At 37.3% G+C, this 16,197-nt stretch overlaps 1 protein-coding gene across 7 annotated transcripts in view; it reads right to left on the bottom strand.

Annotated features, from left to right (window-relative positions):
- LUZP2 (leucine zipper protein 2) overlaps positions 1–16,197 on the bottom strand; it is a 457,863-nt gene that overhangs the window by 54,389 nt on the left and 387,277 nt on the right. For all 7 annotated transcript variants that reach the window (XM_070273451.1, XM_070273452.1, XM_023646186.2 and 4 more), the window contains one exon: positions 7,671–7,835. In XM_070273451.1, the coding sequence (XP_070129552.1) occupies positions 7,671–7,835 (165 nt within the window). The remainder of the gene's footprint in view (positions 1–7,670; positions 7,836–16,197) is intronic.

Genomic DNA, 16,197 nt, shown 5'->3' with positions numbered 1-16,197 from the left:
CACAGCAATGCACAAAATATGATATATTTTTAACTTAAACTTCATTGCCACATATCCACCAAATGTGCTGGGAAGTAATTAAACAAGTCATTAAGAGCTTCTAGAACCAGAAAAGAAACTCAAGCAAAATTCCTTAGATTTAATGTTATATTTTATAAAAATGTTTGAGACTTATGCCTTCCTTTCTATCTTCATAATAACCCTGGATATGCAAAGATATAAAACATATTTTCGTAGCGTGGAAAGAACGTCAATAGTTGGTAGACGGTACAGATAACTAAATGGTTAGCTAATGACAGGCATCTGGTAGAAAACCAGATCTATGTAAAACTGATCACTTCTGGGCTAGCTGACAAATCTGCTCATCTAGAAGCAGCAAAGTGGGGGAAGGCCAGGCTTACTTCTTAGACTCCTTTCCTATTCCTAGAGTAAGTATCTTAACAGTTCTCAACCTTGGCTGTAAATTAGAATAATCTAGGAGCTTTGAATAATCCCCAAAACTAGCCTGCACTTCTGCTGGATTGTATCAGAATTGTGAGTGTTGACACTCAGGTGTGAGTGAAGCTCCCAATGTTTGAAAAATGCAACCTAGCTTGAGACACTGGTCTATGATGATACCAGCTGCACTGTTTTGGGAGTTCTTGGAAATTACTTTGCAACAGATTTTTGGCAGAAAAGAGGGAAAAACAAATCCACCTTGCTTTAAACCTCCAGGTACCAAGCAGAATGTAATTTTCGCTTGGATGCCTTTAAGCTCCTGAATAGGGCCACTGTTGCCCGCTGCCCTAGAATGACTTTGGTATTTCTAACAAACTGGTAAAAAAAAAAAAAAAATCATCCTTGTCCAATTAAGTAGATATCACAGTTGTGACCTTTACCAGTGTAAACTGCAGCTAAATCCAAGGCAGTGAGTTGCATGGAAAGAAAAACAAAGACAGAAGATGGTAACTGCCGGGAGTGGGGATGAAATAACAGGTTTGCATAACACAATTTCATCATTTTTTATCTGCATTGTTTACCTGAATTGCTTCTCATTTCTGCTCCCTTTTGACTTTCTCCTTTCATTATGGTATTTGATATTATGATCACTAATATTAAATGTATTATGAGGATTTAGTCATACTTTCATGCTTAAAAACTGTAGTTATACCTATTTGAATAGATGTACTCTATTCTCACATCTGAACAATAAAAAATGTAAATAGTTTTTGTTTTAACTAAAGTAACATACTACCAAAAACGTTCTTTAAATCTTCTCAAGTGTTATCCTGGTTTCCAGATATAGTACTTATTTCATACATTTATTGACTGTTTCTCAGTATCAGACACTACTACATAAGCTGAAATCTGTCTGTGAATTTTCCTACTTAATTTTCACAACGAATCTTTAGGATTCATGCTATTATTGTCTCCATTTTATACATATGGAAGATGAATCTCAGAGAAGTAAAGTAATTTGATCAAGCTTTCAAAATTAGACAGTTACAAAAAAGATTTTTACCTAGTCAGTCTGCCTAGTGAACTTTAGCTATCTCTTCTCTTTAAAAAAATAATTTTCCTTGTCTTTACGTTCATTATAGAAGATTTCTTGGGTGTCAATGCAAAGCACAGCCTAATTACACAGGCAGAAGTCCCCTGGGCCCTCACGGGTCTTGGCTGGACACTTGGGACAGAAATAAGAGTCTTTTCTATCTTTTGAGGTCTCTGTCCTGATGTGGTGACTGGTGAGTCAGGCCAGGAGGTAGATGGCCTGTGGTGGGGAGGGGAGAGCAGCTCCTTAGTCCCCATGAGGCTCATGACCTATGGAGGCAAGGGGCAGATGCTTGCCACATCCTGTCCCCACAGGCCGCCGACCCAGGAGAGGAATCAAGGCTGAGAGTAGTGGAGACCCTGTCTGCTGAGCAGGGGTTCTTCTGCATCCTGTCCTGCAGAGACATCAGCCCTGGGAAAGGAGGAGAGAGGAGGGAGGAACCTGGGAGCTGTCTTGGACTAATGTGCCGGGGCCTTATGTCCGGCATTGTTCTCACCTAATTTAATCCTCCCAGAAATGCTGAGAGGTAGCTATTATCACCCCCTTGTAGAGTGAATCCAAGCTCTTAAATGCCATATCACGCAGCTGTAAACACTAACGGCATTAGCATATTAAAAATTCACGTTTTTCACTCAGAAGTAGTAAACAGCTTGGTAATATGTTTCCTGTTCTTCCTCCTACATTTATATATTTTCTAAACTACACAAAATCACATTTAATATTTTATAATAAAATGAATATAATAAGTAAAACAGTACAATGGATATATACAAATTATTAGCTTTTCAGAATATGACATTAATTGAATAAGCTTTTTTTAATATAATTATTTTGCCTTTTCTGAGCACTTGTTATGCATCTAGCTGTACCACACGAGCAGTAGAAGACAAAAATAAATGAGCATTTGATCATGTACTGTTTGTATATTATCTAGGATTTCCAGTAGGCCTATCTTAAAGGCTTCACACACGTAGACATACACCACACTCATACACACAGGCGGGAGGATGCTATTCACTAACTCTGGAGATGGAAGGACCCTGATCTGTAGTGTTTGCCAATTTCTCTGGCATAAATACTACCAATTTCAATCTACCACCACAATACGACTAAGCGTGAAGTTGGGAAGAGGCATCAGTTGCACCTGATTATATAGTATTTCCACCATATAGATCCAAAAGACACAATAACCTCAAGAGCAGGGACAATCGCACGGTACAGGAGTTATGGTATTTACCACATTAGCTTTGGCATAACTTACTTAATTTTAAGCATATATAATTAATATTTAATAATGGCTGTGTTTAAGGGCTATCTAGTACAAATTCTGAAATTTTTATTATTGCAGTAACATTGGATTATAACATTGTATAGCTTTCCGATGTACATCATAATATATTTCGAATTCTGTGTAGATTACATCATGTTCACCACCCAAAAGCTAATTATAGTCCATCACCACACATGTGAGCCTAATCACTCCATTTGCCCTCCCCCCTCCCCCCTTTCCCTATGGTAACCACCAATCCAATCTAACAGTCAGCTTTTACAAGCAGGTATGAGCCATCTCCAGCAGAGACTGGAGTATTCACACTCTAGATATACACAATGACATGCAGATTCTGTTTTTCATACTGGTAAAACAGGCATGTAAAAGTCATGGTTCTCAGCTGAAATATATAATGAAGAGGATCTTAACCAAAGATAAGGGGAAGCAGTACACTATTACCATAAACATTCCACCTATCAGACATACATAAAACCAGACTCGAGTTATTTCTCGTCTGGTGTCCTCTGTGGCCCTCTTTTCTTTTCACTCTACACTGTCTCATCAGATAATTTAATCTATTTCCAACATTTAATTGTCATCCATGGTGATGATTCCAAATCCATTATGTCCACTCAGATGTCTTCCCTGAGTTCCAGATTCAAATGTATACATACCTATTGGAAACAGACACTTGATTTTATGAAAGATGCCTTGCACTTAGCATGTTGAAAAACAACCCAACTTGGGTTCTCCCTCAAGAGCTCCTCCTGCCTTTCTCATGACAGTGAATAAACGCTGTGCTGAGCGCTAGTCTGGTTTCCTCCCTTCACACATCCCATCTAATCACTACATCATTGCAGTTCTGTGCCTCAGTTACATCTGGAACCCCATCGCCATTTCTGTACCATGGTCACTGTCATCTCCTGAATGGATCAGTGACATAAACTGTCACTGCTTTGCTTGTTTCTACTCTAGTTAGAGTCATTTATGCAAAATACAAATCAGGTCTCCTGGCTCATACCTTTACTGTTCATCTCTCTGTTGAAACAACATTTTCTGCATAATAAATGTACAATCTCATAACAAAGACAAAACAAAGACATCATCTCATGTGCATTTGGAGCCAAGTAGCTCCTCAGTCTTTATCTTTAATCAAAGCTATCTGGAATACGGAATTATACACACACACACACACAAGTCCTGATATACTACACACCCCTTGCATTTTTTTCTTGTTTTCTCTTTACAGAGAATTAGGTTACAACCTGCAAAAGGTCAGAGTTGTGTCATTTCAAACGTACATTGCCGGCAATGAGCACAGTCCTGGCATACAGATGGAAAACAGTTTAGTTAAATACTAAGCACTAAATGAACACTCAATAATATATATTTTCTAACTTCTAAACCAGGACAACATCCAAGAAGAAGAGAGGCATTGCTATGGATTCAATGTTTTGTCCTCCAAAATTCACACCGAAGCCCTAACCCCTTATTTGATGGTATTAGGAGATAAGGGCTTCTGGAGGTAATTAGGTTTAGAATGAGTCACCAGGGTGGGGCCCTCATGGTGGGATTATTGCCCTTGTAAAGAAGAGAATGCTCTCTCTCTCTTCATGCACATGCACCTAGAAAAGACCACATGTGAGCATACAGCTAGAAGGCACTGTTTACAACTCAGGAAGAAGGACTTTATCAACAACTGAATCTGGCAGCAGCTTGAACTTGGGCTTCACAGCCTCCAGAGCTGTGAGAAATAAATGTCTGTTCTTTAAATCACCTAGTCTATGGCATTTTGTCAGAGCAGCTCGAGCTGACTAAAACAGAAATACAGCAAGTATTTCAGGTGAATTCTCTAGAAACATTGCTCTGGACACTGAATAATGAACAGCAAATCAGTGAGCTAAGCATAGTCATCTCCTTTATGGAGAGAGGAGTATGGAGTCATCACTGCGTTCAAGGCAGGACCAAGAGTCGTAAAAAGTAAACACTGTGTTATCCCAGCACTGAGAATAGAAAAAATAATTCTACCTGGAAGAGTACGAAAAATTCACTCAAATCAGAGAGAAGCAGGAATCACAACAATGAAGGATGCAATGAAAAAAAGGAGGCTGACAGGCCTGACTGACGGCCCTCGGCAGAAACATAAGCTATAGGACCAAAAGGTTATGTAGCAGGCATGCTCCAGAATTTAAAAAAAAAAGTAGGGGTTAAAAATATATAAATTATTTTTTAAGTTTTTGCCAGTAAATTCTTGTAATATTGAATTCCTAATGAAATCTGCAGCTAATGGGTCTAATGAAAATCCACAGCGAATACATATGTGTGTATATGTATATGATATTTACATGTATGTATATGTGTATATGCATGTATGCCTACATACACATACACATATACATACACATGCATGATGCAATAAAGTTTTTGACTGCATTACCCAATTTCTGAAAGAAAAATAAATAAAATGACACTGGGGGGGCTATTTTGTCTTTTTCCAGATGTAGGTTGAAAACTGCTTAATGGATGTGTTTCACAGATTTCAAGAAAAACCAAATACTCTTCTTTTTTCAAAGAAGAGTTGAAGATTAAGACAAACAAATGAAAGCATATGAGACCAGCCGTATATCATAGAAAGGCAGAAGAATTATTATTTCTAGTGCTCCTGTAATGACAACACTCTGAGATAGGTGCTGAGGAAACCGAGGCACCAAGAGGTTAGATGGTGTCATTGTCTCCAACTCTCAGTCACGCATATCGTTTCACCATGGCTATAATTAGCCAACTCTGAAGACCCACCAGTTAAACGTCCTCATTTAAAAGTTACCCTTTTTGTATGGAGAGTAAAATTATTCCATGACTGAAGAGCTTGTTTCTCTTACACACACTCCAAACACATTATTCAGGAGTTTTAAAATATTATCTGCAAGGTGCCTGCATAGAGATTGAGCCCCAAGTATACACAAAATACAATTTCCACCACTATTGAAAAGATAACGAATATGGGCAAAACATAAACACCAGAGAAGCTTTTAATGCTAATCTATAAAATAGAGTGCTCTACAGCACATCAACTTAGATTTATTGAACTTTATCTTAAACAATTGGATTTTCCTGTAATTGTTTTTCGAAAAATGAGCAATCCCCAAGCCAGGCTCATTGAAATGCTCCCTATCTTTTCCTGTGATGAGCCAAGAGAAATAATAAAATATTTATTATTTATTTCAATGACAGGACATATATATTTATTGATAGTAAATCAATTAAAGTAACAGTCAGTAATTTCCTCCACACATTCAGGGTCATAGGAACCCAGTTTTCATAGTGGGCTTACATAAACATATTTTGAATTGGAGACAAGTGTAATGTGTCCATCAAATTACAAAGTTCCTTTCCCCGAAGTCATCAGACTTCATAGTGCTGAGCCTTCCCTCCTCCCTTAGACTAACACCAAGTGGAGGCAGAGTGTGGCTTCCTGGGAAGTGGCGAGATTGCGTGGGTAGCTGTGCACTGAACCAACAACCAGTTTCAATAAATGTACCTGAGACTTTTCCTAAATATAAGAAAGTCATTATTATGCAACTTTCTTCCCCGAGTTTGGTTAAGTAAACAAACATGTTAGACCTAGAGTTTTCAAAGAAGGGACAGGAAAAAGGAGAAAATTATTGGCCTGAAAATCTTAAGATCTTTCAGTACCTAATAAAACCAAATAGAATAATATGATAAAGATGGAAATACATATTTTTAAATGACTTTTGCCAGAGAAATTTAAGATTATACCCACTAATCTGTGCAGTCCGTGAATTGACTAAAGATGAAAACAGAACATTAGAAGACTTATTTTATTTCATTTATTTTTGACTCTTCATCCTGAAATTAGTAATAGTATTTCACTAATCTACAGTTTGCCCACAGCTCCAAAACCCCAAAATAGGAAAAGACAGACAGAAGCAGCAAGAAAGCCTCAGGTGTATCTTATCATTGGGCATCTGCCTCGGTGGCTCTCAGGTGTTCCTGGGCCCAGCCCCAGAGATTTGCATCAGAAGTCGGACTGGTATCTATATGACTCCTTTTAACAGCAAGTGACCCTATGGAAAGTGACAGGAGAGCCAGCACTTTCAAACATACTGCCTGAAACTAAACGCCTTTCTCCAATTACTATTCAGGATTTATTTACACCTAGGGGCTGCAAAATGGAAGGTTCTAAGGTTTGAAATAACAGCAGCCCCGGCACGTGGTTGGCGGGGATTTGGAGGAAAAATTGCTTAAGTCAGTTGGTCTCAAAATCTTCTGGGGAGCTTTTAAAAAATGCTGATGACTGGGGCCAAACCAGAAAGAATTTGATTTAATAGGTCTGAGGGGAGCGTCAGAATTGTTTCACAAAATCCAAAGGATTGTAATGTGCGGGCATTGTTGAGAACTGTGGACTTGAACTTTTAAATACGCATCCGCTTTTGTGAGGATGATGGTTATACCCTAGGAGAAAATATTTTCCATATGAACGTCTGGTGTATACTGGAATGTAATAACAAGATATTTTCTTTTAACAATTGTAAAACAACAATAAACATAATTTCTATTATTTTTGAATAATTTTAGAATATTATTTTAGAATAATAATAATTATTATTATTTTACAATTAGATAATCCTGTGTAAGAAGCAGCTGGCTCTCTACTAAAGAAAAGTTGTCTTCCTGTGTTCTCCAAGTGACCATGGAGACTTTACAAACTGGGTTACTATCTTCCATTTACTTCCTAATCTTTTAATGAATGTGACACCTTACCTGGATCCACCTTGATGATGATACAGAATGAACTATAAAGACAGTACATTACTTGATATTACTTTTCAAAGCATGAATAAAGTGTACCTCGCCTTCTGTGACTGCATCTGGAATCTTAGGGTCAACTGTCTTGGGTAGAATTGACATCTGAGTTGGATTAACCCTGAATAGACTCAAAGCGGGAGGCTGATCGCGGAACACTGTTGACAGGCAGAGCTGTATGGTCTCTTTCATTGCTTTCAGCTGCGCCTCCTGCAAAAAAAAGAAAAAGCCATCACAATGTTTCCATGTGGCTCTGGCCACCATTTATCTGATTAGATTCTCCCTGTCCCCCTAATCTACACTCGCTCCCCACACAAATGCGTTATAAGTTTTCAAATGCAATTGCCTAGTTTATGAATTCCATTATGACATCCTGTTTAATGCACGTTCAGTCTGTTTTTAGGAGCTGGTGTGTTTCATGATATATTTTGAACACTGAAAGAGACATATTTTACTTTTCTCCCTTGAATTGACATTATTTCAATCACGATCGTTTGCTGGTGAGTAAATATACTCTAAGGGTCCCTCTGAAGTAGAAATGTCCCTCTTAGAAACCTGCCATCTTTTTATTAGTGTCAACCTCCTTTCTTGCAAATGGTTTGCCTAGCAACATAGGCCCCTGTATTTCCCAGATTAGCCTGTACCTCTGCTCAATTTCCCCAGATATTGGGAAAATAAATTTGTTTCTCATAAAACTCTTATTTCCTCTGGGCCTTGTTATGTGGTGAAAGTTAATCTGATGTGATTGTAAATGATAATCTTAACACTTTCTTATATTAATAAGATATCACAATATTCCAAGCACTTTCACATGCAAGAGGTAATTTTATGCTTTCAAACATTTGTGAAACTGGCATTATTATTATTGTTTTACTTTGAAGAAAAGAAAGTTCAAGGTTTTCAGACTGGTTTACTTCTGGTTTACATCACAAGTCAGACTGAACTAACATGGAAAACCATCTCTAACTTCCATCTAACCCCCAGTTCCCAGTATTAAAAATATTTTTAAATGCTGATAAGGTAAAAAAAAGTAATAACAAAGTTGAGCACAGAGACATAAAATAGGGGCACTAGTCTGAGTGCCCTTTAACAGCAGACATGCATCCTTGAAGCCCCTTGTCTGTACTGTGCCCAGCACTCAAGATAACAGTCCTGGGCTTGGCCAACCCAGCTGTTTCTCACGGGATAGTTAGCACAAAGGACATCACAGTCTCAGGGAACATGAGGCCCTCTGGTGGGGCTCTGGTCCTTAGAATGCAGGTCATAAAGGGACAGTTACCATCGGCAAGCACGCAGCCTTTGTTCCTCTGCCTACTTAAGCAAGCTTCTCTCAAGGGCAGTAGCAGGTGCACACTTCTATCCTGCTGGCCGCCACTGGACAGTCCCTGTAAGCGACTCCCAATAAATCTATATGTCTCATTTGCCATCTCTGGGTCTTTTCTTTAGTCTTTCTGCAAGCTATCCCATACCTGCTTACCCAACTTGGTATGTGGCCAAACAGACACTCAGGTTCCTCAATGAAGAGAGGCATACAAATTTTGGGAAATCTCATGGTAACTCAGGAGGAATTTGGAGCATGGATATAGGTCCTAAAAAGACAATGCCACATAAACATTCATTTTGAGTCATGAGATGTGGTCTTTGGGCCAAGAGAGATGAGGAGATAGATTAGGTACTGGGGCCAAGATCCCAAGCACGTGCAGAGTTTACCCTTTCAGTGACCCCTGGATCAATGAAGCAGCAAGCCCTGTCGTCTCTGCCCGTCAAAGTGGTACGCTCCCAATACAACTACTGCCTTTTATATACTCAATCAGGAGTACACCTTCACACAGCATCCTCCCTTGCTTGCCGTATCCTATAAAGCCTTTGTGGTTAATTTCTTGTGAGTAGTGTCTAGACTTAGATTCTTCCTAATGCCTACTTCTGTGTTTCTACTCATATGTGCTATATGATAATATCTGTCTTTAAGATGAGAGTGTCCATTGCTAGAATAGCAGTTTAAGAACTCTCTTTTGGTTGTGTCAAGAGATTTAAAGAAAAACCAGCAGTGAGAGCAGCAATTGGAAACATATAAGAACTAGGACAGACATGTATTTGCTTCTCATTAATCTTGCTCTGTCAAGTTGTCTACGACAAAATAAGAATCTGATAAGGACTAGGATGGAAGAGCATTAAGTGGACAGGAGGTGGCCAAGCTGAAAGATGACATTTAGATATTGAAAGGTTTTACTCAAAATGGTCTCTTCGATTTGCTTGCCTGAGTCCCTGAATTCTTGCCCTTACCTCAACCCATTATTTTCTATGATTTAGCCTGTTTGTTTCCTTCATATAATTTATCACTAATTTTTAACTCATATGTATGTACACACTTGTATAAGTTGGCTATTTTGTTCAGAACTATGTATCTAGCACTTAACACAATCCTTGACACATTAGACAGGACTTGACATAAATGGTTTTCGAATAAATGACCTAAAACTTAGGTGAAAATGTTGTTTCTGTATGTCACAGAAGGAAACTAACAAGCTACATCAATAAAAAGAAATGAAGTCACAGTTCAGATTGCTCTTCCTATTGGTTCTTTCTCATAATCTTGGCTGACCCTCCCTTGTCTCACGACAGAATAGGAGATCACGGTATTGGCTGCTGTGTCAGGAGTGAAATATCCCAGGTGGCACTGAACAATTTAAATACGTTTTCTGTTTCTCATATTATAGAGAGACAATGGAGATGGAGCTAATGTGATAGAGTCAGGCAGGTCTTGGCCAGGACTTAAAGCTAATGTGGATTTCAAATGTTGACTTCCCATGATCAAATCATGCCAGAAGTGATGATGATTCTTGTATTCACTGTATTCGTATCTTTGCTCTTCTTAACACGCTATATATCTAAAAGTTGGATCTATAACAGGCTTGAGGTATCTGTTGCCATAATTCCCAATTAATGGCTGAACTTGGATGTTGAAAATAAATAGCGAACAGCGTCAAGTTAATAGTTTCAAATATTGATTTTCAGTCAACATATTTAGGCAAGACCTTTTCTGATGAAACAATAAATGGGGATGAGTGTATATGTTATATTTTTAATTATCTGAACTTTGGAGTGATCATCTCATCTGTTTACAGTGGTCTTCTGACCTTGTCAGGACAATCTCAGATAACAGAATCAACATCACTTAGACGTAGTTTCCAACTCTTCCCCTTTGAGAGCCATGGTAATAAACTATCTTTGCTCTTATGTTTCAACCTATTCTTAGTCTCTTAGCTTCTGATTTCATTTCTTTTGTGGTCCACAAACCTGTGACTTGGTCTCCTATCTTAGGTTCTGGCTCCATTCCTTGATTACATTGTAGATTTTTCCTGCCAGAGACCACAGATTGCTGTGAGCAACTCTGCCCTAATTTGGTCAGCTTTCTACCAAAAAAACCTCCCAGCTTTCTAGTTTGTTCCTATAACTTAATAAAGCCTATTACTGACCCTACTCAAGTTTGGCCTGACCCAGTTCCATGAGCAGGACCCAGACAATGATTTTACACCACGGCATCATTCCATTTTCATTTATATCACTAGCTGTAGCCTGATTCAAAACTGCAGGCTACTGTTCACTTTGAAGTTCACTGAAGCTAGATGGCATCTAATGAAATATGACATAAACTGTGTAAAGTATACAGAAAAAAAGCATTTTTCTGGGAAGAAGATGTTCCTTGCAAAGACAACTGTGCCTCTAATTTCTCATCTCCTGACAAATAAAAATTCACAAGGTGTTATTCATGTCCATCTTAACTCATTTGCATGACAACGTGAAGTCCTCAGAGAGATCTGGGTGCAGTAACAGCTGCTGGCTTTGCAGAGACCACACAGGGCTGTGAATTCCCGTCAACTTTCTTTCTGCCATGAAATCAGCTCTCTGACGCCCAGAAGGTCATTCAGTATTTTTTGCCTCTCTACTCTAGGTGATCTCCAGGTCCCTTGTATGCAGGATGTATAGCACATTCAATAATTTACGAAGTTAGGTCTTCATTTATCTATTCACCCAATAACTATTTGTTATGTTCCTGCCATGTGCCACATATGCTGTGGCAAAAAGAGTTCTCATTCTTTACTGCTTAGTCCCAGGAGTCTGTGTAGGTCGGCTTCCTTGTGTCATCTGTAACACAGATGTAATAACGCCTGCTTTCCTGGGCAAAATTTTGTGAGGGTCAGATGCAATAAAATCTTTTTTAACATGAAAGTTTACAAGATAGATTTCCATACCAGAGAGCTGTTTCTGCATTCCAGTAGCTGAGCCTAGCTATAATTCATAAGGTATTGTCAAATAAATAATTGGTTGTTTGGAAAACCAAGGTTGATTCTGAGATTTTGAGATTATTCTTGTTTATACTGCAATAGTAAACTGAGACTTCTTTCATTAAATATGTCATAAGAACCAAGTTGGAGTGTGAAGATGTTGTTTTCATAATATTTATGGGGTATTTAAGGTTATTTGAAGCCCAGATATAACATTGTTAGTAGCTAGACACCTGAAGAGAGCAAAAAGTCTCATATAAAGATGATGGAGAGTGGTGAAGAGCGATTTCATTCAACTGTAGGTTTATCCGTTTTGAAGTGAGCTAGCATTTCTACCTGACTTTATGGCTGCAGTTTGTGAGCCCATCACATACCTTACATGAGATTTGTTGAAATCAACCTCCGATAATATGAAATGCTTTTATAGATCACGGGAGCAAAAGGAGTGACAAGATCCTTAAGGTTAAAGAGAGAAATTATGACCACGGAGAGGCAGTCTCTGATCTCATTCACTAAGAGTAGTAATTATTGTACTTACTGAGTGTTTTCCATGTGCCAAGAGTTCTCCTCAGTATTTTACTTTTTGGATGCATGCTATTTTCTCATCACTCTTATAAAGGAATTTTATGGTTCCATTTTACAGTGAAGCGTAGAGTTTAAGGGATTCGAACATGGTCAGCGGAAGAGTTATGGTTTGAACAGACCAACTGACTCTGCAGACCTTTATTTAAACACTGCAACATACAGCCTCTCATCCTGCATCTGGACTGTGGCATGATGTGGGCTAGGCACACGGTGGTGGGGGGAAGTAGAAATGGAGAGGAGGAAAGGATAGAATAGGTAGGATGAAGGAAGGAAAACTCTACATTAACCCTGAGTTCTGTGTCTCAGGCCAAATTATAATGTGTCCATGAAATAATATGCGACTACACCAGTCCTTATAACCCGCAAGGACTTAAAATATACATATTCATTCTCTGTGCTTCTATTGATGAGGATTATTTTAGGCCGGTTAATTTTAAAACTGCAGATGAGAAGCAGGCTCCGAGGACTGGAATTTGCTTGCCCTTTGAGAGACATTTGCATTTGTGAAAGAAGGGAGATGACTTTGTCTCTAGAAACTCTTAATGGGGAAGGCAAGAACTTAAGTTGGTTACTGTCTGGCAATCTCATGTAACTGATTTAGGGTGGTGGCTTCTGACATTTACTTAATCCGATTTGATTCTTGTCTAAAAGTCATGGGATCACCCAATGACCAGACCCCACCTGCACTGATACCACTTTAACTTTTTTCATATTTTTTCCTTTGTCTTGTAAAGAGATAACTCACATACTTATGCCTTAAATTTAGCCTTATTCTCCACCCATGTTGGCAGCAGAAGCGGCAGCAGCAACATCTCCCAAAGATTTAAACCTTAAGAAGGAATATCACTAAAAGTCACAAAATGTCCTTACTAATTCGTCTACTGCAATACTGTCTACATGTCCTGTTTGAAAAGTTAACTATGTTACCTGTGAAGACATTTTGGTCATACCTAAGTCCAGAAAATGCCTAGGGGAGACCCACATCTCTGGGAGGCAGAATTTTAGGCTTGTCCTTCACAACTACTGCACAGGAAGAGGGAGATACCACTAGAGCTCCAAGCTGAATCAGCCTGAAACATTCCCACTCCTCTATTCTATGTCAAAACACCCATGGTTCAAGTTGGTGGTTAGGAGGGAACCTCCTTCTTTACAAAATTTCTCAATGTATGCAGCATATTATTGCAAAAGAAGTCTATGAATGCGCTCATCTTACTTGCTTATTTTTCTAAATATAATGGTCACTAAACTGTGATCACAAAAACGAAAAGTCTTTGACAGCAGACAGAATACCGTCTCCATTTTTAAAAATAACTTATTTTGTAAAATATGGGGGCAAATAGAGAACAACATAAGAAATATAACAAATATCAGGTAAATATCAATCAGAATTAAAAACATAAAGTCATTTTGATTACATATTTGCTATATATGATATAATATGTATATAATTGTAGAAAACATTATATATGATAGTACATGCAAATACATATTTGTAATATACACATATCCATGTATTCCATATATCTAATTTATATGTACAATGTGTATACTATATAATGATGTATATAATGCATGCAATATACATATATGAATGTGTATGAATTAAAGACTATCTGTATCCATATAGTCATTGAAAGACAAAACATTTGGGAAATAGTAGAAGTATTTGTCACTTTCCCCGGTATTATTTCACTCTGTCTTTCTCTAAAGGCAGTTACATCCATGAATTTGATATGTGTTTTTCTACTTTATTTATGTGATATATACTCAAAACAAAATGTGTTTTCTGTATTTGAACAATTGTTAAATACTATACATATAATTCTGAACTGTTTTCACTCAACACTATAGTTATAATGTATCAATATTGATACAAACATCTTCATATTTATTCATTAGTATTAAATTGTGATTACAATTTGAAAACGATTATAGAAAATATATGAATTGTATAATTAACTTTAACAGTAAGCATTTGAATCATTTCCACTTAATATTAATACAAACATTGCTGTATTTAATGTCCATCTGCATGTTTCCAAGTACATATGGATAAGTACAAATTCTAAGGTGCATGCATTTAAAAACTGATTTTAAGAATTACACTCCCACCACTAGTGTTATCAGAATTTGGTATCATCAGACTTTTTAATTTTTACCAATCTGATGGTGTTAAGATGATGTCATTGTTTTTATTCACTTTTCCATTTTTCTGGTGAGGTTATGTGTCTTTTACTTAGTTAATAAATTATATTGGAACATAGCAAACAAGGAAAAAGTGCATGGGTCGCAAGTGCACTTTTTAAAAATTTCTATGCATTTTAAAGGACTATTGCTGTACGCATACTGATTTAATGATGATAGCTTCCTCTTGGACTGACTCATATAAGACTCCCTTCTTATCACTGAAAATACTTTACTTCAAGTCGACTTTAAATGATACTCCTTTTGCTACGCAAGCTTACTTTGTATTGTTTGTGTAGTTTATCTTTTCTCTCTATTCTTTTACTTACAGACCTCCTATTTCTTTACATTTAAAAGTGTCTTTTGTATGAATCAAAGTTTTGCTAAATATCATCTAATAATTTTAGCCTTATAGTGGCATATTTTGACCATTTAAAAAGTATAATTACTGACATACTTAAGTTGACATCTACCATTTTACTATTCATTTTCTATTTTAGCTTATCTTTTTCATATCCAACAATTTGACTATAATGTGGTTACCTTTGTATTTAACCTGCCTTGTGGGTTATTTATATTTTTGAATCTGTGGTTCATGTCGTTCAAAACTTTGAAAAATTTTTAGCCATTATCTCTACAAATATTGTTTCTGCTTGTCACTCCTCTGGGACAACAACTGTAAATGTTTTAGAAATTTTGAATTTGTCTTATACATTTCTTAATCTCTTTTTGTTTACTGGTACTTTCTACACATTGGCACCTGTATTTGGTATTATTTGTCCTTTTGTTCCACTCGTCTTCAGCTCTACAATGTCTAATCATCCAATACAGCAGTTACATTCTTAATTACGTGTATTACATTTTGCTAATTCTAGAATATCTACTTGGTTTGTTTTTATAGATTCCAAGTCTAGTGAAAATTTTATCCTTTTATCTGTTTTATTTTTCTTCTATTGCTACATATATTATATATATTACTTTATGAACATAATATACTATTGTATATGTGTGTGTATATGTGTATATATAAATCACAGTTGTTAACATTGTATTTATTTTCTCACTCCCACAGCTGAATCAGCTCCAGGCCTGCTTGTCTTGTTTCCCTTCTTTTTATTGATCAGATGGCATGCCCCCTCCACATATCTAGAAATATTTCTATTACATGTCAGATATTGTGTATAAATGAACCAAAAAGTCTCAAGGTGATACCTTCCACAAGCGAGGGCCTACTATTCCACCTTAGATGGAATGATGGCTGATAACTCCAATCTAATCAAGAATTGATCTCAGTCAGAAGATCCTTTGAGGGTTTAGTGAAATGCAGATTACTCCTGGATTCGCCCTGTGCCTGGGGCACATATTTTCCACGCTTTTGATTGAGAGCAATGGGGAACTTGTCTCCTTGAGTCTGAAATATCATGGTCCACTTCTCAGATTCCGAGTTTCCTGTACTAATATGTTCTGGATGTTCATTCTAGGGATTAGAGAAAATTACCTTGGATGTTCAATAAACG

The sequence above is a fragment of the Equus caballus genome, chromosome 7, assembly GCF_041296265.1.
Source record: "Equus caballus isolate H_3958 breed thoroughbred chromosome 7, TB-T2T, whole genome shotgun sequence".
In the NCBI taxonomy this organism is placed as follows: Eukaryota; Metazoa; Chordata; class Mammalia; order Perissodactyla; family Equidae; genus Equus; species Equus caballus.
The sequence above is the reverse complement of the archived record's forward strand: the minus strand, read 5'-3'. Positions and strand labels throughout refer to the sequence as shown.